Source organism: Mesoplodon bidens (genome assembly GCF_964165515.1).
Source record: "Mesoplodon bidens genome assembly, chromosome: 10".
NCBI classification, from domain to species: Eukaryota; Metazoa; Chordata; class Mammalia; order Artiodactyla; family Ziphiidae; genus Mesoplodon; species Mesoplodon bidens.
In genome coordinates this window covers 2688381-2704063 of record NC_138172.1, presented here as the reverse complement: position 1 = coordinate 2704063, position 15683 = coordinate 2688381, and the positions used below count along the sequence as shown (strand labels likewise).

General features: G+C 54.2%; 1 protein-coding gene across 1 annotated transcript in view; it reads left to right on the top strand.

The window, feature by feature from the left end:
- NUP210 (nucleoporin 210) overlaps positions 1–15683 on the top strand; it is a 100856-nt gene that overhangs the window by 48425 nt on the left and 36748 nt on the right. Inside the window, exons 14-16 of the mRNA XM_081246205.1 lie at positions 640–785; positions 8229–8450; positions 10651–10824. Coding sequence (XP_081102331.1) covers positions 640–785; positions 8229–8450; positions 10651–10824 — 542 coding nt within the window. The remainder of the gene's footprint in view (positions 1–639; positions 786–8228; positions 8451–10650; positions 10825–15683) is intronic.

Sequence of the window (15683 nt, the reverse complement as noted above, 5' to 3'; positions counted from 1 at the left end):
GTAATTGGCGATAATGAGGGAAGCTGAGCACACACTCCCATTATCTGCACTCCCACTCCTCGGGGTGCACCCCTCCGAAGAGGTGAATACGTCCACAAAGAAACACGCGCACAGCAGTGCGACTCGTCGCAGCCCTGCGTGGTCCCTGTAGCGTGGAGAAACCGCTGTCTGTTCACATAGCAGCATAACGCACAAATGGGAATGGAAGATCTACAGCGTGCGAAACATAAGGTGGAATCTCACCGCCAGTGTTGAGTTGAAGAGGGTAGGTACCAAGGCGGTTCCCTTCGTATGAGTCCAGAGCCAGCAGAATTCAGCTGTGCTCTTAGAAGTCAGTGAACAGTGGTTTTCCTCTGGGGCGGGGCTCCTGACCAGAAGGGTCCACAGGAGATTCCAGGGGTCGTGTGCAGGTCACACTGTTTCTTGTTCCTGGTCCTGGAAACAGAGCGTGTTCAGCTTGTGGGGGAAAAATTGTGAGTTGTGTGCTTACCATGTGTCATGTGCTCTTTGGTATGGGAATTATACTTAAAATGGTAAGTTAAAAAGATTTGTTTCAAGCCCAGAATGGAAGAGGGCCGTCAGCCTGTCCTGTCTTTCCTGAGGCAAGGTCTCAGTGACCTCGTGGTTCTCTTCTTGCAGGGAGGCTGCGGCCGGGGCCTGAGCACTGCAGCGGTGTCACGGTGAGGGCAGAGGCCCAGGGCTATACCTCACTCCTCGTGAGCTACAAGCACGGCCACATCCACCTGAGCGCCCGCATCACCATTGCCGCCTACCTGCCCCTCAAGGTGAGCCCCAGGCCCTGCCCTCCCCCACCTTCCCTGATGCAAATTATTCATCTGCTCTGGTGAATGTGTGTTAAAACATTGATTGTTCAGAATAGCTTTTGGGACAGCTACAGAGGTGATTGTCAAGCTGAAATCAGGAGTACGGAGCAGGGGCAGGGCCTCCCTGGTGGCAGACAGTGAGTGCCGGCAGCCTTGTGGATGAAATGATTCCCACAGGGATCCGCACAGAGGGGCTCCTGGTCCAGTAGAGACTCACCCTGCAGGGTCTCCACAGAACCCTGGGGTGGGGACATTGGCCCTGGCACGTGGTGCAGATTCTGGGGCCTGGGTCAGGTCTGGATGTGCCACTCACCTGATGCCAGGTAACCATCAGCGTCTGGGTCCCCCGTGCGTATCCGTGCAGAAGGCATTTAGCGTGTTCCTACTGAGAGCATGCTGCCTTTGTTTGACACCAACTCCCGAGTTTTAATCCAGGTCCAACACCAACTCTGTGACTTTGGCTGATGTAATTTCCCTGGCCCTCAGTTTCCCTGCCTGTAAATGGGGTTAATAGAGCACCTGCCTCCCAGGGTTGAGCTGAGCTAACGAACCAAGTGGGCTGAGAACCGTCCCTAGGAGGTATTGAGCACTCAGGAAGGGTTAGCTGTTACTGTGTGAACAAGGAAGACCTGGCCCTTCCTCCAGGGTGTGGCCAGTCAGCCTCCCTTGGGAGGCCCGGGGAGCGTGGGCCTGCCCCTCCTGTGGGGTGGGCCTCCCAGGCTGGGCCAGTCAGCACTTGCATTTCCCGGGCACCAGTCCCAGCCGCTAGGATAGCTCTGGTCCCCTTGATTTAGGATGCATTTTCTTCTCCCCTTCAGCCATTAGAAGCAAGCTCAGTGACATAAGAATTCTTCATCGCTGCACCCCTAGCCCTGGGCATACTGCCTGATACAGAGCAGACCACAACCAAGGGTTGTTTTGGATTTTTTATTGAGATATAATTGACATATAACCTTGTGTTAGTTTCCTTAGTACAACAGAGTGATTCAATATTTGTATCTATTGTGAAATGACCACCACAGTAAGTCTAGTTAACATCCATCACCACGCATTGTTACAAATTGTGTGTGTGTGATGAGAACTTTTAAGATCTACCCTCTTAGCTTTCAAATATGCAGCACAGTGTTATTAGCTATAGTCACCGTGCTGTACCTCACATCCCCAGGACTTACTTATTTTGTAATTGGAAGTTTGTACTTTTTGACCACTTTCACCCGTTTTGTCCCCAATTCCTGCCTCTGGCAGCCACCAGTCTGTTCTCTGTTTCTATGAGTTTGTGGTTTTTGTTTTGTTTTTCTAGATTCCATTTATAAGTGAGATCATAAGGTATTTGTCTTTGTCTTGGTTTATTTCACTTAGTGTGATACCCTCAAGGTCCATCCATGTTGTTGCAAATGGCAGAATTTCCTTCTTTTTATGGGTGAATAATATTCTATTATATCTATATCTATATATCTATATATATATATATATGTCACATCTTCTTTATTCATTCATCCATTAATGGGCATTTAAGTTGTTTCCATATCTTGGCTATTGTAAATCACGCTGCTATGAACATGGGGTACAGATTTCCTTTAAAGTAAGTGTTTTTCTTTCCTTTGGATAAATGCCCATAAGTATTTATGGGAATTGCTGGGTCATATGGTAGTTCTGGTTTTAATTTTTTGAGAAGAGTTGTTTAATTTAGAAGGAATGAGTGGGGAAATGTGTCCAGGGTTACCTAGCTAGGGCTGAATCCAAGGTCTCCTGATCCCCCAAACCAAAATATATATGAATAGCTACTCATAGGTGCCGGTCCCTGCTCTAAACGTTAGGGGTACAACAGTGCAAAAAACCACACAGAGATCCTTTTCCTCATGAGCTGACATTGTAGCAGAGACAGAGGTAGAGACAGACAGTAAGCAATCTAATAGGTGATGTATTTTGTATATGCATGCCACGGAAAAAGTAAAGGTTGAAGGGGTGATAGGGAGGGCAGAGGAAGGAAAGATGGCAGCGTAAACTTGAAAGGTCAAGATCGTCTCACTGACCAGGACCCTGGAGGTGAGAGGGCTCGGGGAGCAGGGCTGAGAGAAAACTAAAGTCCCTAAGATGGCAGCAGTCATCCTGGGGACGCCCTGCCACAGCCAGCCGTGTGACGGAGCCTGGGTAGGAGGTTCTTCAGGACCCCTCCTGGGTGCTTGTCCAGATGACCACAGGGTCTGATTATCTGGGTGTTTGGTGGAGCATCAGGGGCCAACCCCTGAGCTCACTGTCCCAAGCTGGGATGTAAGGATGAAGATAAAGTGGACATGTCCCCAATAAAGGTGGCTTCCTGACTGGAGGAATTATAGGGGAAAGAACAGGATATGTGTCTCTTCTCTCATCTTTCTTGTGCCTTGATATCTGTTAAGAGTAGGTGTATTTGCAAGTAACAAAACGCAAAATAACAGTGGCTTAGTGAATAGAGAGTTTATTCCTCTTTCACATGAGAGGTTTCACACAGGTCTAGTGTGGCAGCTCTGTAGTCATCGTCATCAGGGACCCAGGTTTCTGTCTTTCTACTTCATCATCCTAATGTGTGGACTTCATCCTCAAAGTTGCCTCATGCTCTAAAGTGGCTGCTGGAGCTGCAGCTATCACATCTGCATTCCATATAGCCAGAAGGGGAAAGAGCTCATCTCTCGGCCGAGTTAGTTTCCTGTAGTAGCCTTGTCAGAAGTCTAAAAGAGCAGCTTCCACCTGCACCTCATTGGCCGGAACTTAATCTGCTGGCCACAGCTAGCTGTAAGAGACTGGGGAGTCATTTCAGCTGGGCAATTTACCACCCTAATAAAACGGAAGTTCTTTCTCTGAGGAAGAGAGGAGTGTGGAAACTGGAAAGGCAGCTAACAGTTCTTGTCCAGCCTGTGCTTGCCAGTTCACTCTGCAGACAATCCCTGGTGCTTTGTTAGTACAAGGCTCAGGGTGCGGAGACAGATCTAGGGAAATATCTCACCCTCTGTGCCCTGGGAGGCTGGCCATCTGTGAGGAATGCAGACGTGCAGACAAACACAGTGAGTGTAGTAGAGGTAACGAAGAGTCCCGTGGGCACAGGTCACCTGTGAACGCAGAAGCAGGAGAGTGTGAAGGCAGGAAGCTCAGCTGGTGGGGCACCGGAAGGAGTGTGCGTATCCCGGAGTGAGGCATGAGACTGTGGAGGCTCCCTGGGTCACGTCGAGCGAGGGTTTAGATGCGTTAGGAGCTGGATGTTCTCCTGCAGCAGTGGGCAGCGGGTGAGGTCAGGGAAGGACAGTCACACCCATGAGACCCCTGCTGCTGGCGGGGAGGGTGAGTGGCCATGTCTTGGAAGCACATTGTAAGGACGCCCCCCACTGGCAGAAGAAAGACCCTCCCCAGATCTTTCAGGTGCCACTCGCCAGCCCCCCACCCCACCCCCTGGCCTGACTTACCTGTAACCTCTTCTGTCTAATTGGGCCGCAGACAGAGGGGGGCTGTCTTGCCGGTTCTCTAACTCCCTTCACGGCCAACACACCACTTCCTCTTCAGCCTGGTTGGCTGCAGCAGTTTGGGGTACATTGTCACCCTACCTGCAGGTTACCCTTTGGGGACCTGGAGTGCCAGGGTCTGGGGTCCTCGCCTGGCTCCTTCATCCCGGTGATGTCAGCGTGGACTGTGCACCCTGGAGCCTCTGGGTCAGCCAGGTGCCGGGGTGGCAGGGGGGACTGTCACCTCTGACTGCCCCTCCCCTCCCCTCTCCTTTTCTCTGGATCCTGGACTGAGGCAGGTAGTCCATCTCCTGGAAACGCAGACTGCTAGTGCTAAGGGCCTCTTGATGACCAGACGCCCTCCTGTTTTGCAAACCAGGAAATTGAGTCCCTGAGAGAGAAGGTCTCAACTGCGATACGGGGCCCCTCCTCTCCTGCTTGGCTCGTTCTGGTATCTGCGTGTTGACACCCCCAGTACGATTTATCAGTGTCCTTCATTAGCCATGCTGATTATTAACCTAACCTCCCTGGCACACGGTTCGGTGACACTTGTATGCCTGGATGGGAAGAGAATTACATAGCCAGGTGATAATTGATCATTCTCCAGCTTTAATTATAGGACATGTGGTACTTTTGCACAGTCTTTCCTATTGGGCTGGTCAGGAAAAAATCCTCCTGCAAGGTTTACAGTGACCTGCTTTGTCCATAGCAGAGCTGTTCTGGTTGTGGTGACGAGACGGGTGAGAGCAGGGCATCTGGAGTCGGAACAGACCTGGGCCCGCCGGCTGGGTGAACTTGGACGAGTTGCTTCTGCTTGCTGGGCTTCACTCTTTCCGTCTGCAAAATGGGGGTGACAGTTGACAGTAGTGGGGGCCATTTACTGAGCATATGCTACATGTGTGTTCAGGGCTCCCATTCATGCCCCCTTGAATCTGCGATAACCCATGAGGCAGGGTTCTCATTGTACCCATTTTATAGGACGGGAGACTGAGCCTTATAGACATTAACCTGCTTAAGGTCACACAGCTGAGTGACAGCTTCATTCTAGCTTTGGGTACAGAGAAGCAAATGCACTTAAGAACACACAGGAAGTGATGGCAGGTGGTGAGAAGGGCGGTCCAGCTGGGAAGGGAGGTAACAGGTGACAGGAGGTCCTGCCTTGGACGGGGGAGCCAAGAAGGCCTCCCTGAGGAGGAGGTTTGCGCAGAGGCCTGAGTGAAGCACGGGAGCAGGCCGTGCAGCTGTCTCGAGGAGGGAGGGGTGGTCCAGGGAGGAAGGGCCAAAGGCCCTCGTCACGTGCAGGAAAAGGGCCCTGTTGATGGTTTCTTTAGTGGGCATGTAGCAAGATAGAGTCTGTGGGGGGGCTCCTTGGAATTGTGTGTGTGTACACACCTGTGCACACGTGTTCAGGGAGGGATGCCTGGAGAGCTAACTGACAGCAAATTCAGAAAATTATTCATATTGAAAAAAAAAAAGTCAGAAGGGCAGAATTCTCACTGACAAGTGATGCCCTTTCTTTACTAAGGGTTTAGCACCCAACCAAGGGGACCTGAGCCCCACAGGCCTCGGCAGATCATCACCTTGCCCCGACCTGCCTCCATCCTCAAGGGTATGTGACAGCTTAAGGCTGTCACGCAGCGACATTCCCCCTCCATACGGAGGTGCATCTAGCTGGGGCACTGCTCCAGGTCCAGGACTGCGGTGACAGCTGAGTGGCTATCAGTCTGTACCTGCGAGGGCTTCAGGCTGTTGGCAGTTGGGGGGAGCAGCCCCCATGGGGGTGAGAGCATGGAAAGAGCTGAGCGGAGCATCAGGGGTCTGATGAGCAGGTCAGCAGAGATGACCACAGCAGCGGGCTGGCAAACACAGTGGGCCAAAATGGAACAGGGGAGGATGGCACTGGCTGGGTAGGGGAGGCTTTGGCTCAGCCCAGGCTCATGACATCCCATAGGGTCTCTGCTGCAGAGGGTCTGAGATGGGTCGTTGTTGATCTGCACGAACACTCACAGGGCTTTAAGGGGTCCAGGTGAGTAAGGCTTGGGGGAGCCGGGCCTGGAGGTAACTGTCAAGTATTCTGTGTGTTCTGGGCATTAAGCTGTCAAGGACTCCCTTGATGTGGGTTCCTGGTAACGTCCACGTGCCTAGGACACTGGCGATTCTGAACGAGAAGTCACTCTGCCTTTGTGGACTCTGGTCTAATGCAGGCACAGGTTCTGTGTGTGCCCGTCTGTGCCCACTGCAGACATTGCTAATCAATCCTGGCTGCCTTTATTGCCAAGCACTGATTCAGCCTCAGGAGCACAATCCCCACCCCCATAGCCATTACCAGCCAATCAGAGTTGGACCTTGGAGCTAACAGGTGTTTGCAACTCTTGGCCTAGAAGATACTGGGAATCACAAGAGGTTAAGGTCAGTTAGTCCAGGAAGAGGGGATTGATGCAGGTTTGGTCTTCTCAGCATTGAGATGATCAACCTGTCACAGGTAGAATCATTTGTTTCCATTTCTTCTCAGTTTTAGGGTTTGCTTTTTTTTTTTTTTTTTTTCCAGTACACGGGCCTCTCACTGTTGTGGCCTCTCCCTTTGCGGAGCACAGGCTCCGGACGCGCAGGCTCAGCGGCCATGGCTCACGGGCCCAGCTGCTCCGTGGCACGTGGGATCTTCCCGGACCGGGGCACGAACCCGTGTCCCCTGCATTGGCAGGTGGACTCTCAACCACTGTGCCACCAGGGAAGCCCTAGGGTTTGCTTTTTTTAACCTGATTTTTTGTCTAAGTTGTTTATGTGGTTCCCAAGTTAAACCTGTATTCAAAGTACACCCAGAAGCCTCACTTCCATCCCTTCCCTGCCTCTTGTCAAAAACTATTTTGATTAGTTTCCATTTTACAGTTTCAGTGTCTCTTTTTGCAAAAGTCAGCAAGAACGGTTATATGTTCTTATGCCCTGCCCGTTCCTCTCTTACTCAAAGGTAGTATGCTAGATATCCTGTTCTGCGCCTTGCTTCTTTGCTTGGAAAATAAAGAAAATAACCTGTAAATCTCTCCACATCCACATGGGAAGATCTTTGTTTGACATTCCATCCTATGGATAGACCACAGTTTACCTAACTAGGCCTCTGCTGATGGGTGTTTGTGCTGTTTCCAAGCTTTTACTCTTAAAGATAATACTGTAATGCATAGCTCTGTGTGTATATTTTATATATTCGTGGAGGCATATCTTCGGAGTCCATTCCTAGAAGGAATGTTGCTTGGACAAGGGATAAATATGACTGTCATTTTAGTAGATATTGCTAAATTTCCCTCTGTTGGGGTTGTGCCATTTTCCTGCGGGATAGAACCCGTTTCTCAATAATACTGTTTTTGAAAATTGCTGAGAGAATAGATCTTAAAAGTTCTCATCGCAAGAAGAAAAAATTGTAACTTTGTGTGGTGACAGATGTTGACTAGACTTATCGTGGTGGTCATTTTGCAATATACACCAATATAAAAACACTATGTTGTACTAATGAAACTAATATAATGTTATATGTCAATTATATCTCAAAAAACAAGTTAATTAATTTTATAAAAGAGTACGTGTTTCCCTGCAGACTCACCAGTAGTGTGTGTGCTCAGACTTTTGGATTTTTGCTAATCAGATGGCAGAGAACTAGTATCACAGTGTAGTTGTAATTTACTCTTAAAAATATTTCAGTTTGTCTGTAAGGTCTTTCATTTCTCATGTGGTTGAGATCGCGCTGCAGATACAAGAGGAAACAGACATGCCTTTCCTTTAATGAGCCTGTAGGCCAGTTGGGGAGACAGACGCCCAAACAGATCATTTCCTGGCAGGACAACGAGCACCAAGTAAAGCAAGGACCAGAGAGTGAGCCACCCCAGCCCTGGCAGGCTCACCTCTCCCAGGGAGACGTTGACTCTTCCCCTCTTCTCTCCCACAGGCTGTGGACCCCTCCTCTGTCGCCTTGGTGACCCTCGGCTCCTCAAAAGAGATGCTTTTCGAGGGGGGTCCCAGACCCTGGGTCCTGGAGCCTTCCAAGTTCTTCCGCAACGTCACCTCTGAGGACATGGACAGCGTCAGTCTGGCTCTCTTTGGGCCCCCTGCCTCCCGGAGTCACCAGCAACACTGGATCCTTGTGACCTGCCAGGTCTTGGGCGAGCAGGTGAGCGGGCGGCCACTCCCAGACCCACCTTGCCCAGAGCGAGGGATGGAAAGTCATGTCCCCCAAGCACCCCGCTGTGCCTCGCAGCATTATTTTATCTAACTCCTCGAGGCAACCCTGAGAGACAGCCGTGGCTGTTGTACCCATTTCACAGACAGGCAGACTGAGGATCAGGTTGGTGGGGTGATTGAGTGAGCACCATCTGGGCCTAGTGGGGTGCGGCAGTTGGGACCGCGCTACACGCTGGCCAGTCCTGCCTCTTTCCACACCTGGGGCGATCTCTTGCTCCAGGGCGTCAGCACTCCCCACTGTCAAGTCCGGGTGGGATGAGATCGGGCTGGCAAAGTCGGCGGCCTCCAGGGTCAGGCAAGTATCAATATTATAAATGAGTGAGACTGCAGACCCAGGGTGGGCAGATCTTTTCGGTGTTTCAGGATGAGCCGAGAATCCCAATATTTTTTTCTGTGAAATCTTTTTTTTAGATTGAAATATAGTTGATTTACAATAGTATATTAACTTCAGGTGTATGAAGCGTCTTGATTTTTTTTTTTTAAAGCTGAAAACCAAAAAAATTAGCCTGGGTGGACTGAGCACAATGCACCTGTGATCCCTGCAGGGCCGCCATCGGCTGGATAGGGCAGCAGCTCGCCCCTCCGTTCCCCTGTGCCTGGCAGTCCCGGGCTCAGTCCCAGGGTGTAACCCTCCATTCCCAGGGTGCCAGGAAACAGAAAGCAAGGGGTGAGGAGGCCAGCGTGAATCAAGAAAGATAGGAGGGCTTCCCTGGTGGCGCAGTGGTTGAGAGTCCGCCTGCCGATGCAGGGGACGCGGGTTCGTGCCCCGGTCTGGGAGGATCCCACATGCCGCGGAGTGGCTGGGCCCGTGAGCCATGGCTGCTGAGCCTGCGCGTCCGCAGCCTGTGCTCCGCAACGGGAGAGGCCACAACAGTGAGAGGCCTGCGTAATGCAAAAAAAAAAAAAAGAAAGATAGGAGAGAGCCCATTTCTTGGGGGAAGTGAAGAACACCTTTCTGTGTTTGTTTACTAGTACAAAGCATGTCAGTTGATGTTAACGCACGCGCGCGCGCACACACACACACACACATACACACACCCAGGCACCCTCATGAAGCTGGCCACACCGAGACTGGCTTGTTGTGAGCAGAAAAGATGCACAGTGAGAGGCCCAGTTCCACTGGCTTCATTGTTTTTTTGTTTTTTTTTACAAAATCAATTGAAGAATAAGAAAAATAAAGACATAATAATAAATACCACAACAAGAATAAACTTAGTCAAAAATTAACGTAGAGAACTTTCTTATCCCTGGCTTGGCTCAGTCATCAGTATCCCCCTCGGACAGTAGGGGTTGGACCCTCAGCAGGGTCGCCCTGAGAGCCCCCTACCCTGGTGCTCTGGGGTTGCTTCCTGGGGTGTTGGGGGTCACCAAGGACACTGCCCTCTGTCCTGCCTCGTGGTCAGGAGGCTGAGGGGCTTCTGGACCGGACTGTTCTGGCATGTGAAAGTGAGTGTCACTGAGGGGCCGGGGGCCGCTCCCTCAGGACCGGCCGTGAGCCGTGTTGCTCTTAAAACGCGGCCCGGGCTTGACTTCTAAGGTCCCAGCTCTGAAAGCAAACATAAATCTCCGTGTCTTTTCTTGCACCTTTAATTTCCGTCTTTGCAGCCTCCAACTGAGCTTCTCTAAGAGCCGAAAGGAGGGCAGGGCTGTGGCTCCAGCACCTGCTCACCGGCCCCGCCCTCCATACCCCTTAGCTGGTCCCTCCCCAAGGGGCTCAGTCCATCAGACACACTCTCCAGCGCCTGCACCTCGATGTGATGGGTGTCTTCAAGTCACTATGGATTCTTCATTCAAAACGCGCAAGCTTGTCAAGTTGCTCATCAGCCTTGGGGTCTTTGTAGGGTTCCGGGAAGCTGCACAGTGTTCCCCCGACCCACCTCTTCCTTGGGCCCAGGAGCAGGCAGTGGTTCTGTTCTGTTAGTAGAGGTCGCCAGGGCCCCTGTCGGAAGGTCTCTTGCGTGTTGAGGGAGCTCTCTCCTGGGCGTGTGTCGCTGGACCGTTGTAACCCGCTTGGGATGTGGGCATCACCACCATCCCAGTTCTGCAGAAGAGCACACTGAGGCCCGGGGGCTCCCAGTGGAGCAGGGACTCAGACTTGGGGTGTCTGACAGCTGCTTCTGCTCCTCCAGGTCATCGCCCTCACGGTGGGGAACAGGCCCAGCATCACGAACCCCTTCCCGGCGCTGGAGCCCGCTGTGGTGAAGTTCGTGTGTGCGCCGCCCTCCAGGCTCACCCTGGTGCCCGTCTACGCCAGCCCCCAGCTGGACCTGTCCTGCCCGCTGCTGCAGCAGAACAAGCAGGTGGTGAGTGGCCTTCTGGGGGGGCGGCGTGGGTAGGCCAGGCGACGCCCGGTGCTGCCCCCTCAGCCCTACACCCTCCTTGTCCCTTGGGCACTTGTCTGCGTGTGACACGTGGGGCCCGGGACCTGAAGGGGTGGGGCATCCCCTGCGTCACAGCTGCTGGTGGCAGCGCCTGGACTCTGCCGCCTGTCTGCGCGGGCACTTGGCAGTCTGTACAGATCTCGTCGCTTTCCTCTGTGGCTCGAGGCTGTTAAGGTGGGGTTCTTGTCTCAAGGCGGGAGTTGCAGAGGGAGTGGCTGGCTGTAGCCTCCTCCACAGTGCGGGGGCTGGCGCTGTGTTTCCAAGGTCACTGCGAGCAGAGGGAAGAAAGTCACTGGGGTCCCTGAGAGCAGGGATGTGAGGTAACAGCAGTCCAGCCTCCACCCCTGAGACCCTCGAGGCCCTCGAGACCGGACGGCTGGACGTGGAGGATTTGGAAGCCCCCTGGTCAGGGTCAGGCATGCACACGCCCTGCTGGCCGGCTGCGGCCCTTCTCGGAAGGGAGCCAGGCTTGTTTCTTCTCATCTCTCAGCATACGTTTGTTGGATCTCACCCCCTGTGCCGGGCACATGTCAGGTTCTGGAACGCAGAGTAGCCAGGGCAGGCGAGGCTTGGGCCTCGGAGCCGACAGGAGGCCCACAGCAGACGTGGTGGATGGGCGGGTGGGAAGCCCTGTGGAGACAGGGGACCTCAGACTATAGGGAAAGGCCCCTGTGAGGAGGGCACACAGGCTCACGCCCGTGCTCGGGGTGCCAGCCAAGAGGGGCCAAGCTCAGGGTGCCCCAGGCAGGTGGAACAGCAAGTGCAAAGGCCCCGGGGCCAGCCCAGGGTCTCTGCATCCCTGCTGCCCACACAGTGATCAGAGCCACTGTGTGTGTCTTGTTCCTCGTCCCTGAGGGCTGGACCCGCAGGCAGAACCTACGTCTGTCCAGCTCCAAGTCCGGTGCCTCCTCGGCAGCCCTGCAGATGCTTCTCTCCCAGCCCTAGCCTGCAGTCAGCCCTGGGGCGTGTCCAGCTGCCTGCCTGGGGCAGCGAGATTGGGAGTCGGTTCCTGCTGCTGTTTGGTCTAGTTGCATCCCTTTGAAGCTCTAGGGGAGGCGCCAGACTCCAGGGCCTGGGACCATCTGGCTCGTGCCCCTGGGCCTCCTGTCCTTGTGAGCTTAGTTCAGCTTTTCTCCCGCTGCTCTGGCGATCGTGGGGGGCTTCACTGACCCCTCAGCTCTGAGGCATGTGAGCCCCTCCGCTGGTCCCGTGAGGACTGGGGCCTCGATGGCACTGGTTAAAGTGAGGAGTCTGTGTGTGCGGCTCAGGGCCCTCTCCCCTGCCCCGCGGACCTGCAGGGAGCATCCTCCTGCCGGAGGAGACCCGGGTCCAGGGCCCAGGGCCCCTCCGCAGGCTCGTTGCCATGGTGCCGCATCCTCCCCGTCCCAGGCCTGGGTGTGCATGTCATGGAGCGGCTGATCGTCTTCCCTAAGGTGAGAATCTGTGTGTGTTCAGGAAAAGACGTTGGGGGCTATTGAGATGAATGTCCTGAAACTTTTACATTTTAAATCACTTTTATGTACTCAACAAATTAGCCCTTGTGGAAAGAAAGACATCACGTAAGTCTGGGTGCTTGGAAGACCCGGCTTGCTGGGTCCACCGTGCGTGTGCCGGGGAGCCGGACTCAGGCCCGGCCTGAATCCCACCCGCTGTGCAGCCGCCTCCTTTGAGCGATGACAGTGACATCCAGAGTTACTGTGGGGGATAGCGGGACTGGACGTAGGGAGTCAGAGCGGGACCTGCAGGCCCTGAGACCACCCGTCACCTTCCCCCCGCGATCAGTGCTCGGATGCTGGGACAGTCCCGCGTTCTGGCTTGCTGTCCCCTGGCTGGAATTGTTTCCCTCCCGAACCTGCAGCTCTTTATTCACACGTTACTTTCTCGGGGTGGGGGGCCTTCCTCAGCCTTAGACCTTACCTGAAGGTCCCCACTCAGCATGTCCTACACGGTTCCCTTCTCCCCCTCCCTGCCCCCAAGCACCTCACATCAACTAATGCTGTAGAATTTACGCACAGGTAGACCTCGGAGACAGCGTGGGTTCGGTTCCAGACCCTGCAGTACAGTGCGACTATCGCAATAAAACAAGTCTCAGGAACTTTTTGGTTTCCCAGGGCATACAAAAGCTACATTTATATTATCCTATAGTCTATTAAGTGTGCAATAGTGTTATGGCTCAAGAAACAACGCACAGACCTTAATTAAAAAGGACTTTATAGCTAAAATACGCTAACCGACCTCTGAGCCTTCAGTGAGTCATGGCAGTAACTTCAAAGGTCCCCGATCACAGACACCCTAACAAGTACATGTAATGATGAAAACGTCTGAACTATTGCGAGAATTACCAGAACGTGACCCAGAGACATGAAGTGAACAAATGCTGTTGGGAAAATGGCACTGACCGAAGCTCTCGACACACGGTTGCCACGAACCTTCAGGTTGTAAAAACGAGGGATCTGCGAAGCGCAACATCTCTGAGCTGTGCCTGTACTCATTTTCATCTTTGTGAGTCTCTCTCTCTCAGGGCCCAGCTCGTGGTGGGAGCTCAGTGCATGGTGGATGGATGAGTGATCCAGGGACCCCTCCCCAACCCCCCGCCCCCTGCCCTTATTCTGTAGACTCACGTGCCTGGTGCTGAGGACAGGGCGAGGGGGATGGTCAGGTCTGAACAGCGGGTGCTCCTCCAAAGCCCCCTCAGCTCCAGCCTGTTCAACCCCAGGCTGGCCAAACCTTCTCAGTTTCAAAGGAAAAAACAGTCAGATCCACGTGCCTCTTTCCTGTACTTAAACATGGGCTACTGGCTGAAGGAGCGGAGTCTGGCCGTCTGTCGGCTGTGACCTCAGGGTCAGCCCAGGGTTGTCTCTTGGCTGAAAGATGTCCGTCCGGCAGTGAGTGCAGCTCTGCATTGGCTCTCGTGTGTCGTAGATCTTTGCTCAAACACAGAATTGCCTTGTGATCCATCCGTGCTGGGATTCCAGAGCCGCAAGCCAGTCAGGCGTGGCCCCTGAGATTTATGGTCTCACCAGGGGACCCTGAGGAAGATATATCTTTTCCACACATCCTGGTGCAAATCAGTTTCACTTTATATGTCTCCAAAGCCAGAGGCTGCCCAGGACATGTTTGCAGAGTCGGTCACTAGCGAGGCCAGGCACTAAAACGGGGCTGACCTGTCGGAGTGACAAAGTGGGACTGCACTCCGGCCTGACCCCAGTCCTCTGAGCTGGCCATCAGCCGTGCAGCTCACGGCCAGAAGGTGACAGGCTGGGGCTTGAATGGAGCTGCCTCCTGACTCGTGTGGTGGGGAGAGGCTGCACAGCGTCTGGCGAGGCCTGTGGGCTTTAAAATCAGACCAGAGAGTTCCACCCCTAAACCTGTGTGACCTTGGGCAAGCAACTTAACATCTCTGAGCCTCAGCCTCCCCGTTTGGGGATGATGCTCTTGCCATTGGCAGGACCAGTGAACCTGCGAGCATGATTGATGCTTTGTTCATGTCTCCCCTCCTCCCCGCCCCGCCCCAGGGAGGAGGAGGAAGGGAAGAACATTAGTTTTCCGCCCCGGGTCGCATCTGGGGGACACAGTGGGGCCTCTAGAATGTGCACCTTGTTCTCCCCGGCCACAGTCACAGCTCCCGGCTCGTGTCCACAGTGGTTGTAAACTCCTTTGCATCCCCAGGTGATTATGCTGACCTGCATTTGGAATTTGGGACCTGCTTTGGTCCAGAGTTCTCCGGGGGCGAGGGAGGTGGGAGTTTGCTGACTGCATCGGGCGGGCCAGGTGGGCTCGGCGGCAGTACCGACACCCCTGCACAGGAAGGGCTCACATCTTGCTCACGCAGTGTGTGCATCGCAGGGGGCTGGGGGCCCCACTTTGTCGTTCTCTTCCTTCCAAGACTTGGGCAGTGGAGCGGCCCCCAAGTTGAATGCGGGCGGAGAAGCTGAGCTGGCAGGTCATGTTCTGACCCTTCAAGCTTCTGCCCCCGAAATGTCACGAGTCACTTGTTACATTTCACTGGCCAAAGCAAGTGATGCCCTCACTCCTGACTGCAAGGGCCAGAGAAGCCCAGTCCTTCCTCCTGGACCCGGGCCTGGTGAAGTATGGATACTGCTGAGCTCAGGTTCCTGCCTGAGTGACACGAGCCAGGCCCCTTAAAATGCTCTCACGCGACCCTTACTTAAAACAGAGCCCTGGAAGGAGGATCTCGTACAATTCCCACTTCACGTGGAGAAACTCCAGAAAGTGGGTGGCTTGCCTGGGCGGAGGTGGGCTTGAGTCCACGCTGTGGGAGCCGGGCGTCCATTCGGGCTGGGAGGGCGGGGTGAACCACGGTCTGGGGGAATGAGGCCGCTCTCCCACTGGCCCTGGGGGGCAGAGCTGCTCAGGTGCGCGCGGCAGGAGGTGGGCTTTGGAGTGGAACCCGAGGGGCCTGCCGCTCAGCCGCCGAGGACCTCCGTCCCTTCCCGCCCCCGGGACCTGTCCTCACCCTCAGTGGGTGGGTGGCAGCCCCCATCACCAGGCTGGTCAAGGCCAGCTGAGAACTCGGCTCTGAAAGCTTTGCCATCCCAGCGGCTCTGGGACAGTTTGGGGTGTAATTGGCGTTCCTGCTGAACCACGAGGCAGGGGCGTCCTGGAGGGGCTGAGGTGGGCATGGGGCGGGGGGAGGTGGCAGGGTTTGGAGAGGGGAGGGCTGAGTGGAGCAGGGTCCCCCAGCCTCGGCACTGCTGACATTTGGGGCCAGGTCCTCCCTTCTTGGGGGGCTGCCCAGTGCACCCTGGGGTGTTCAGCAG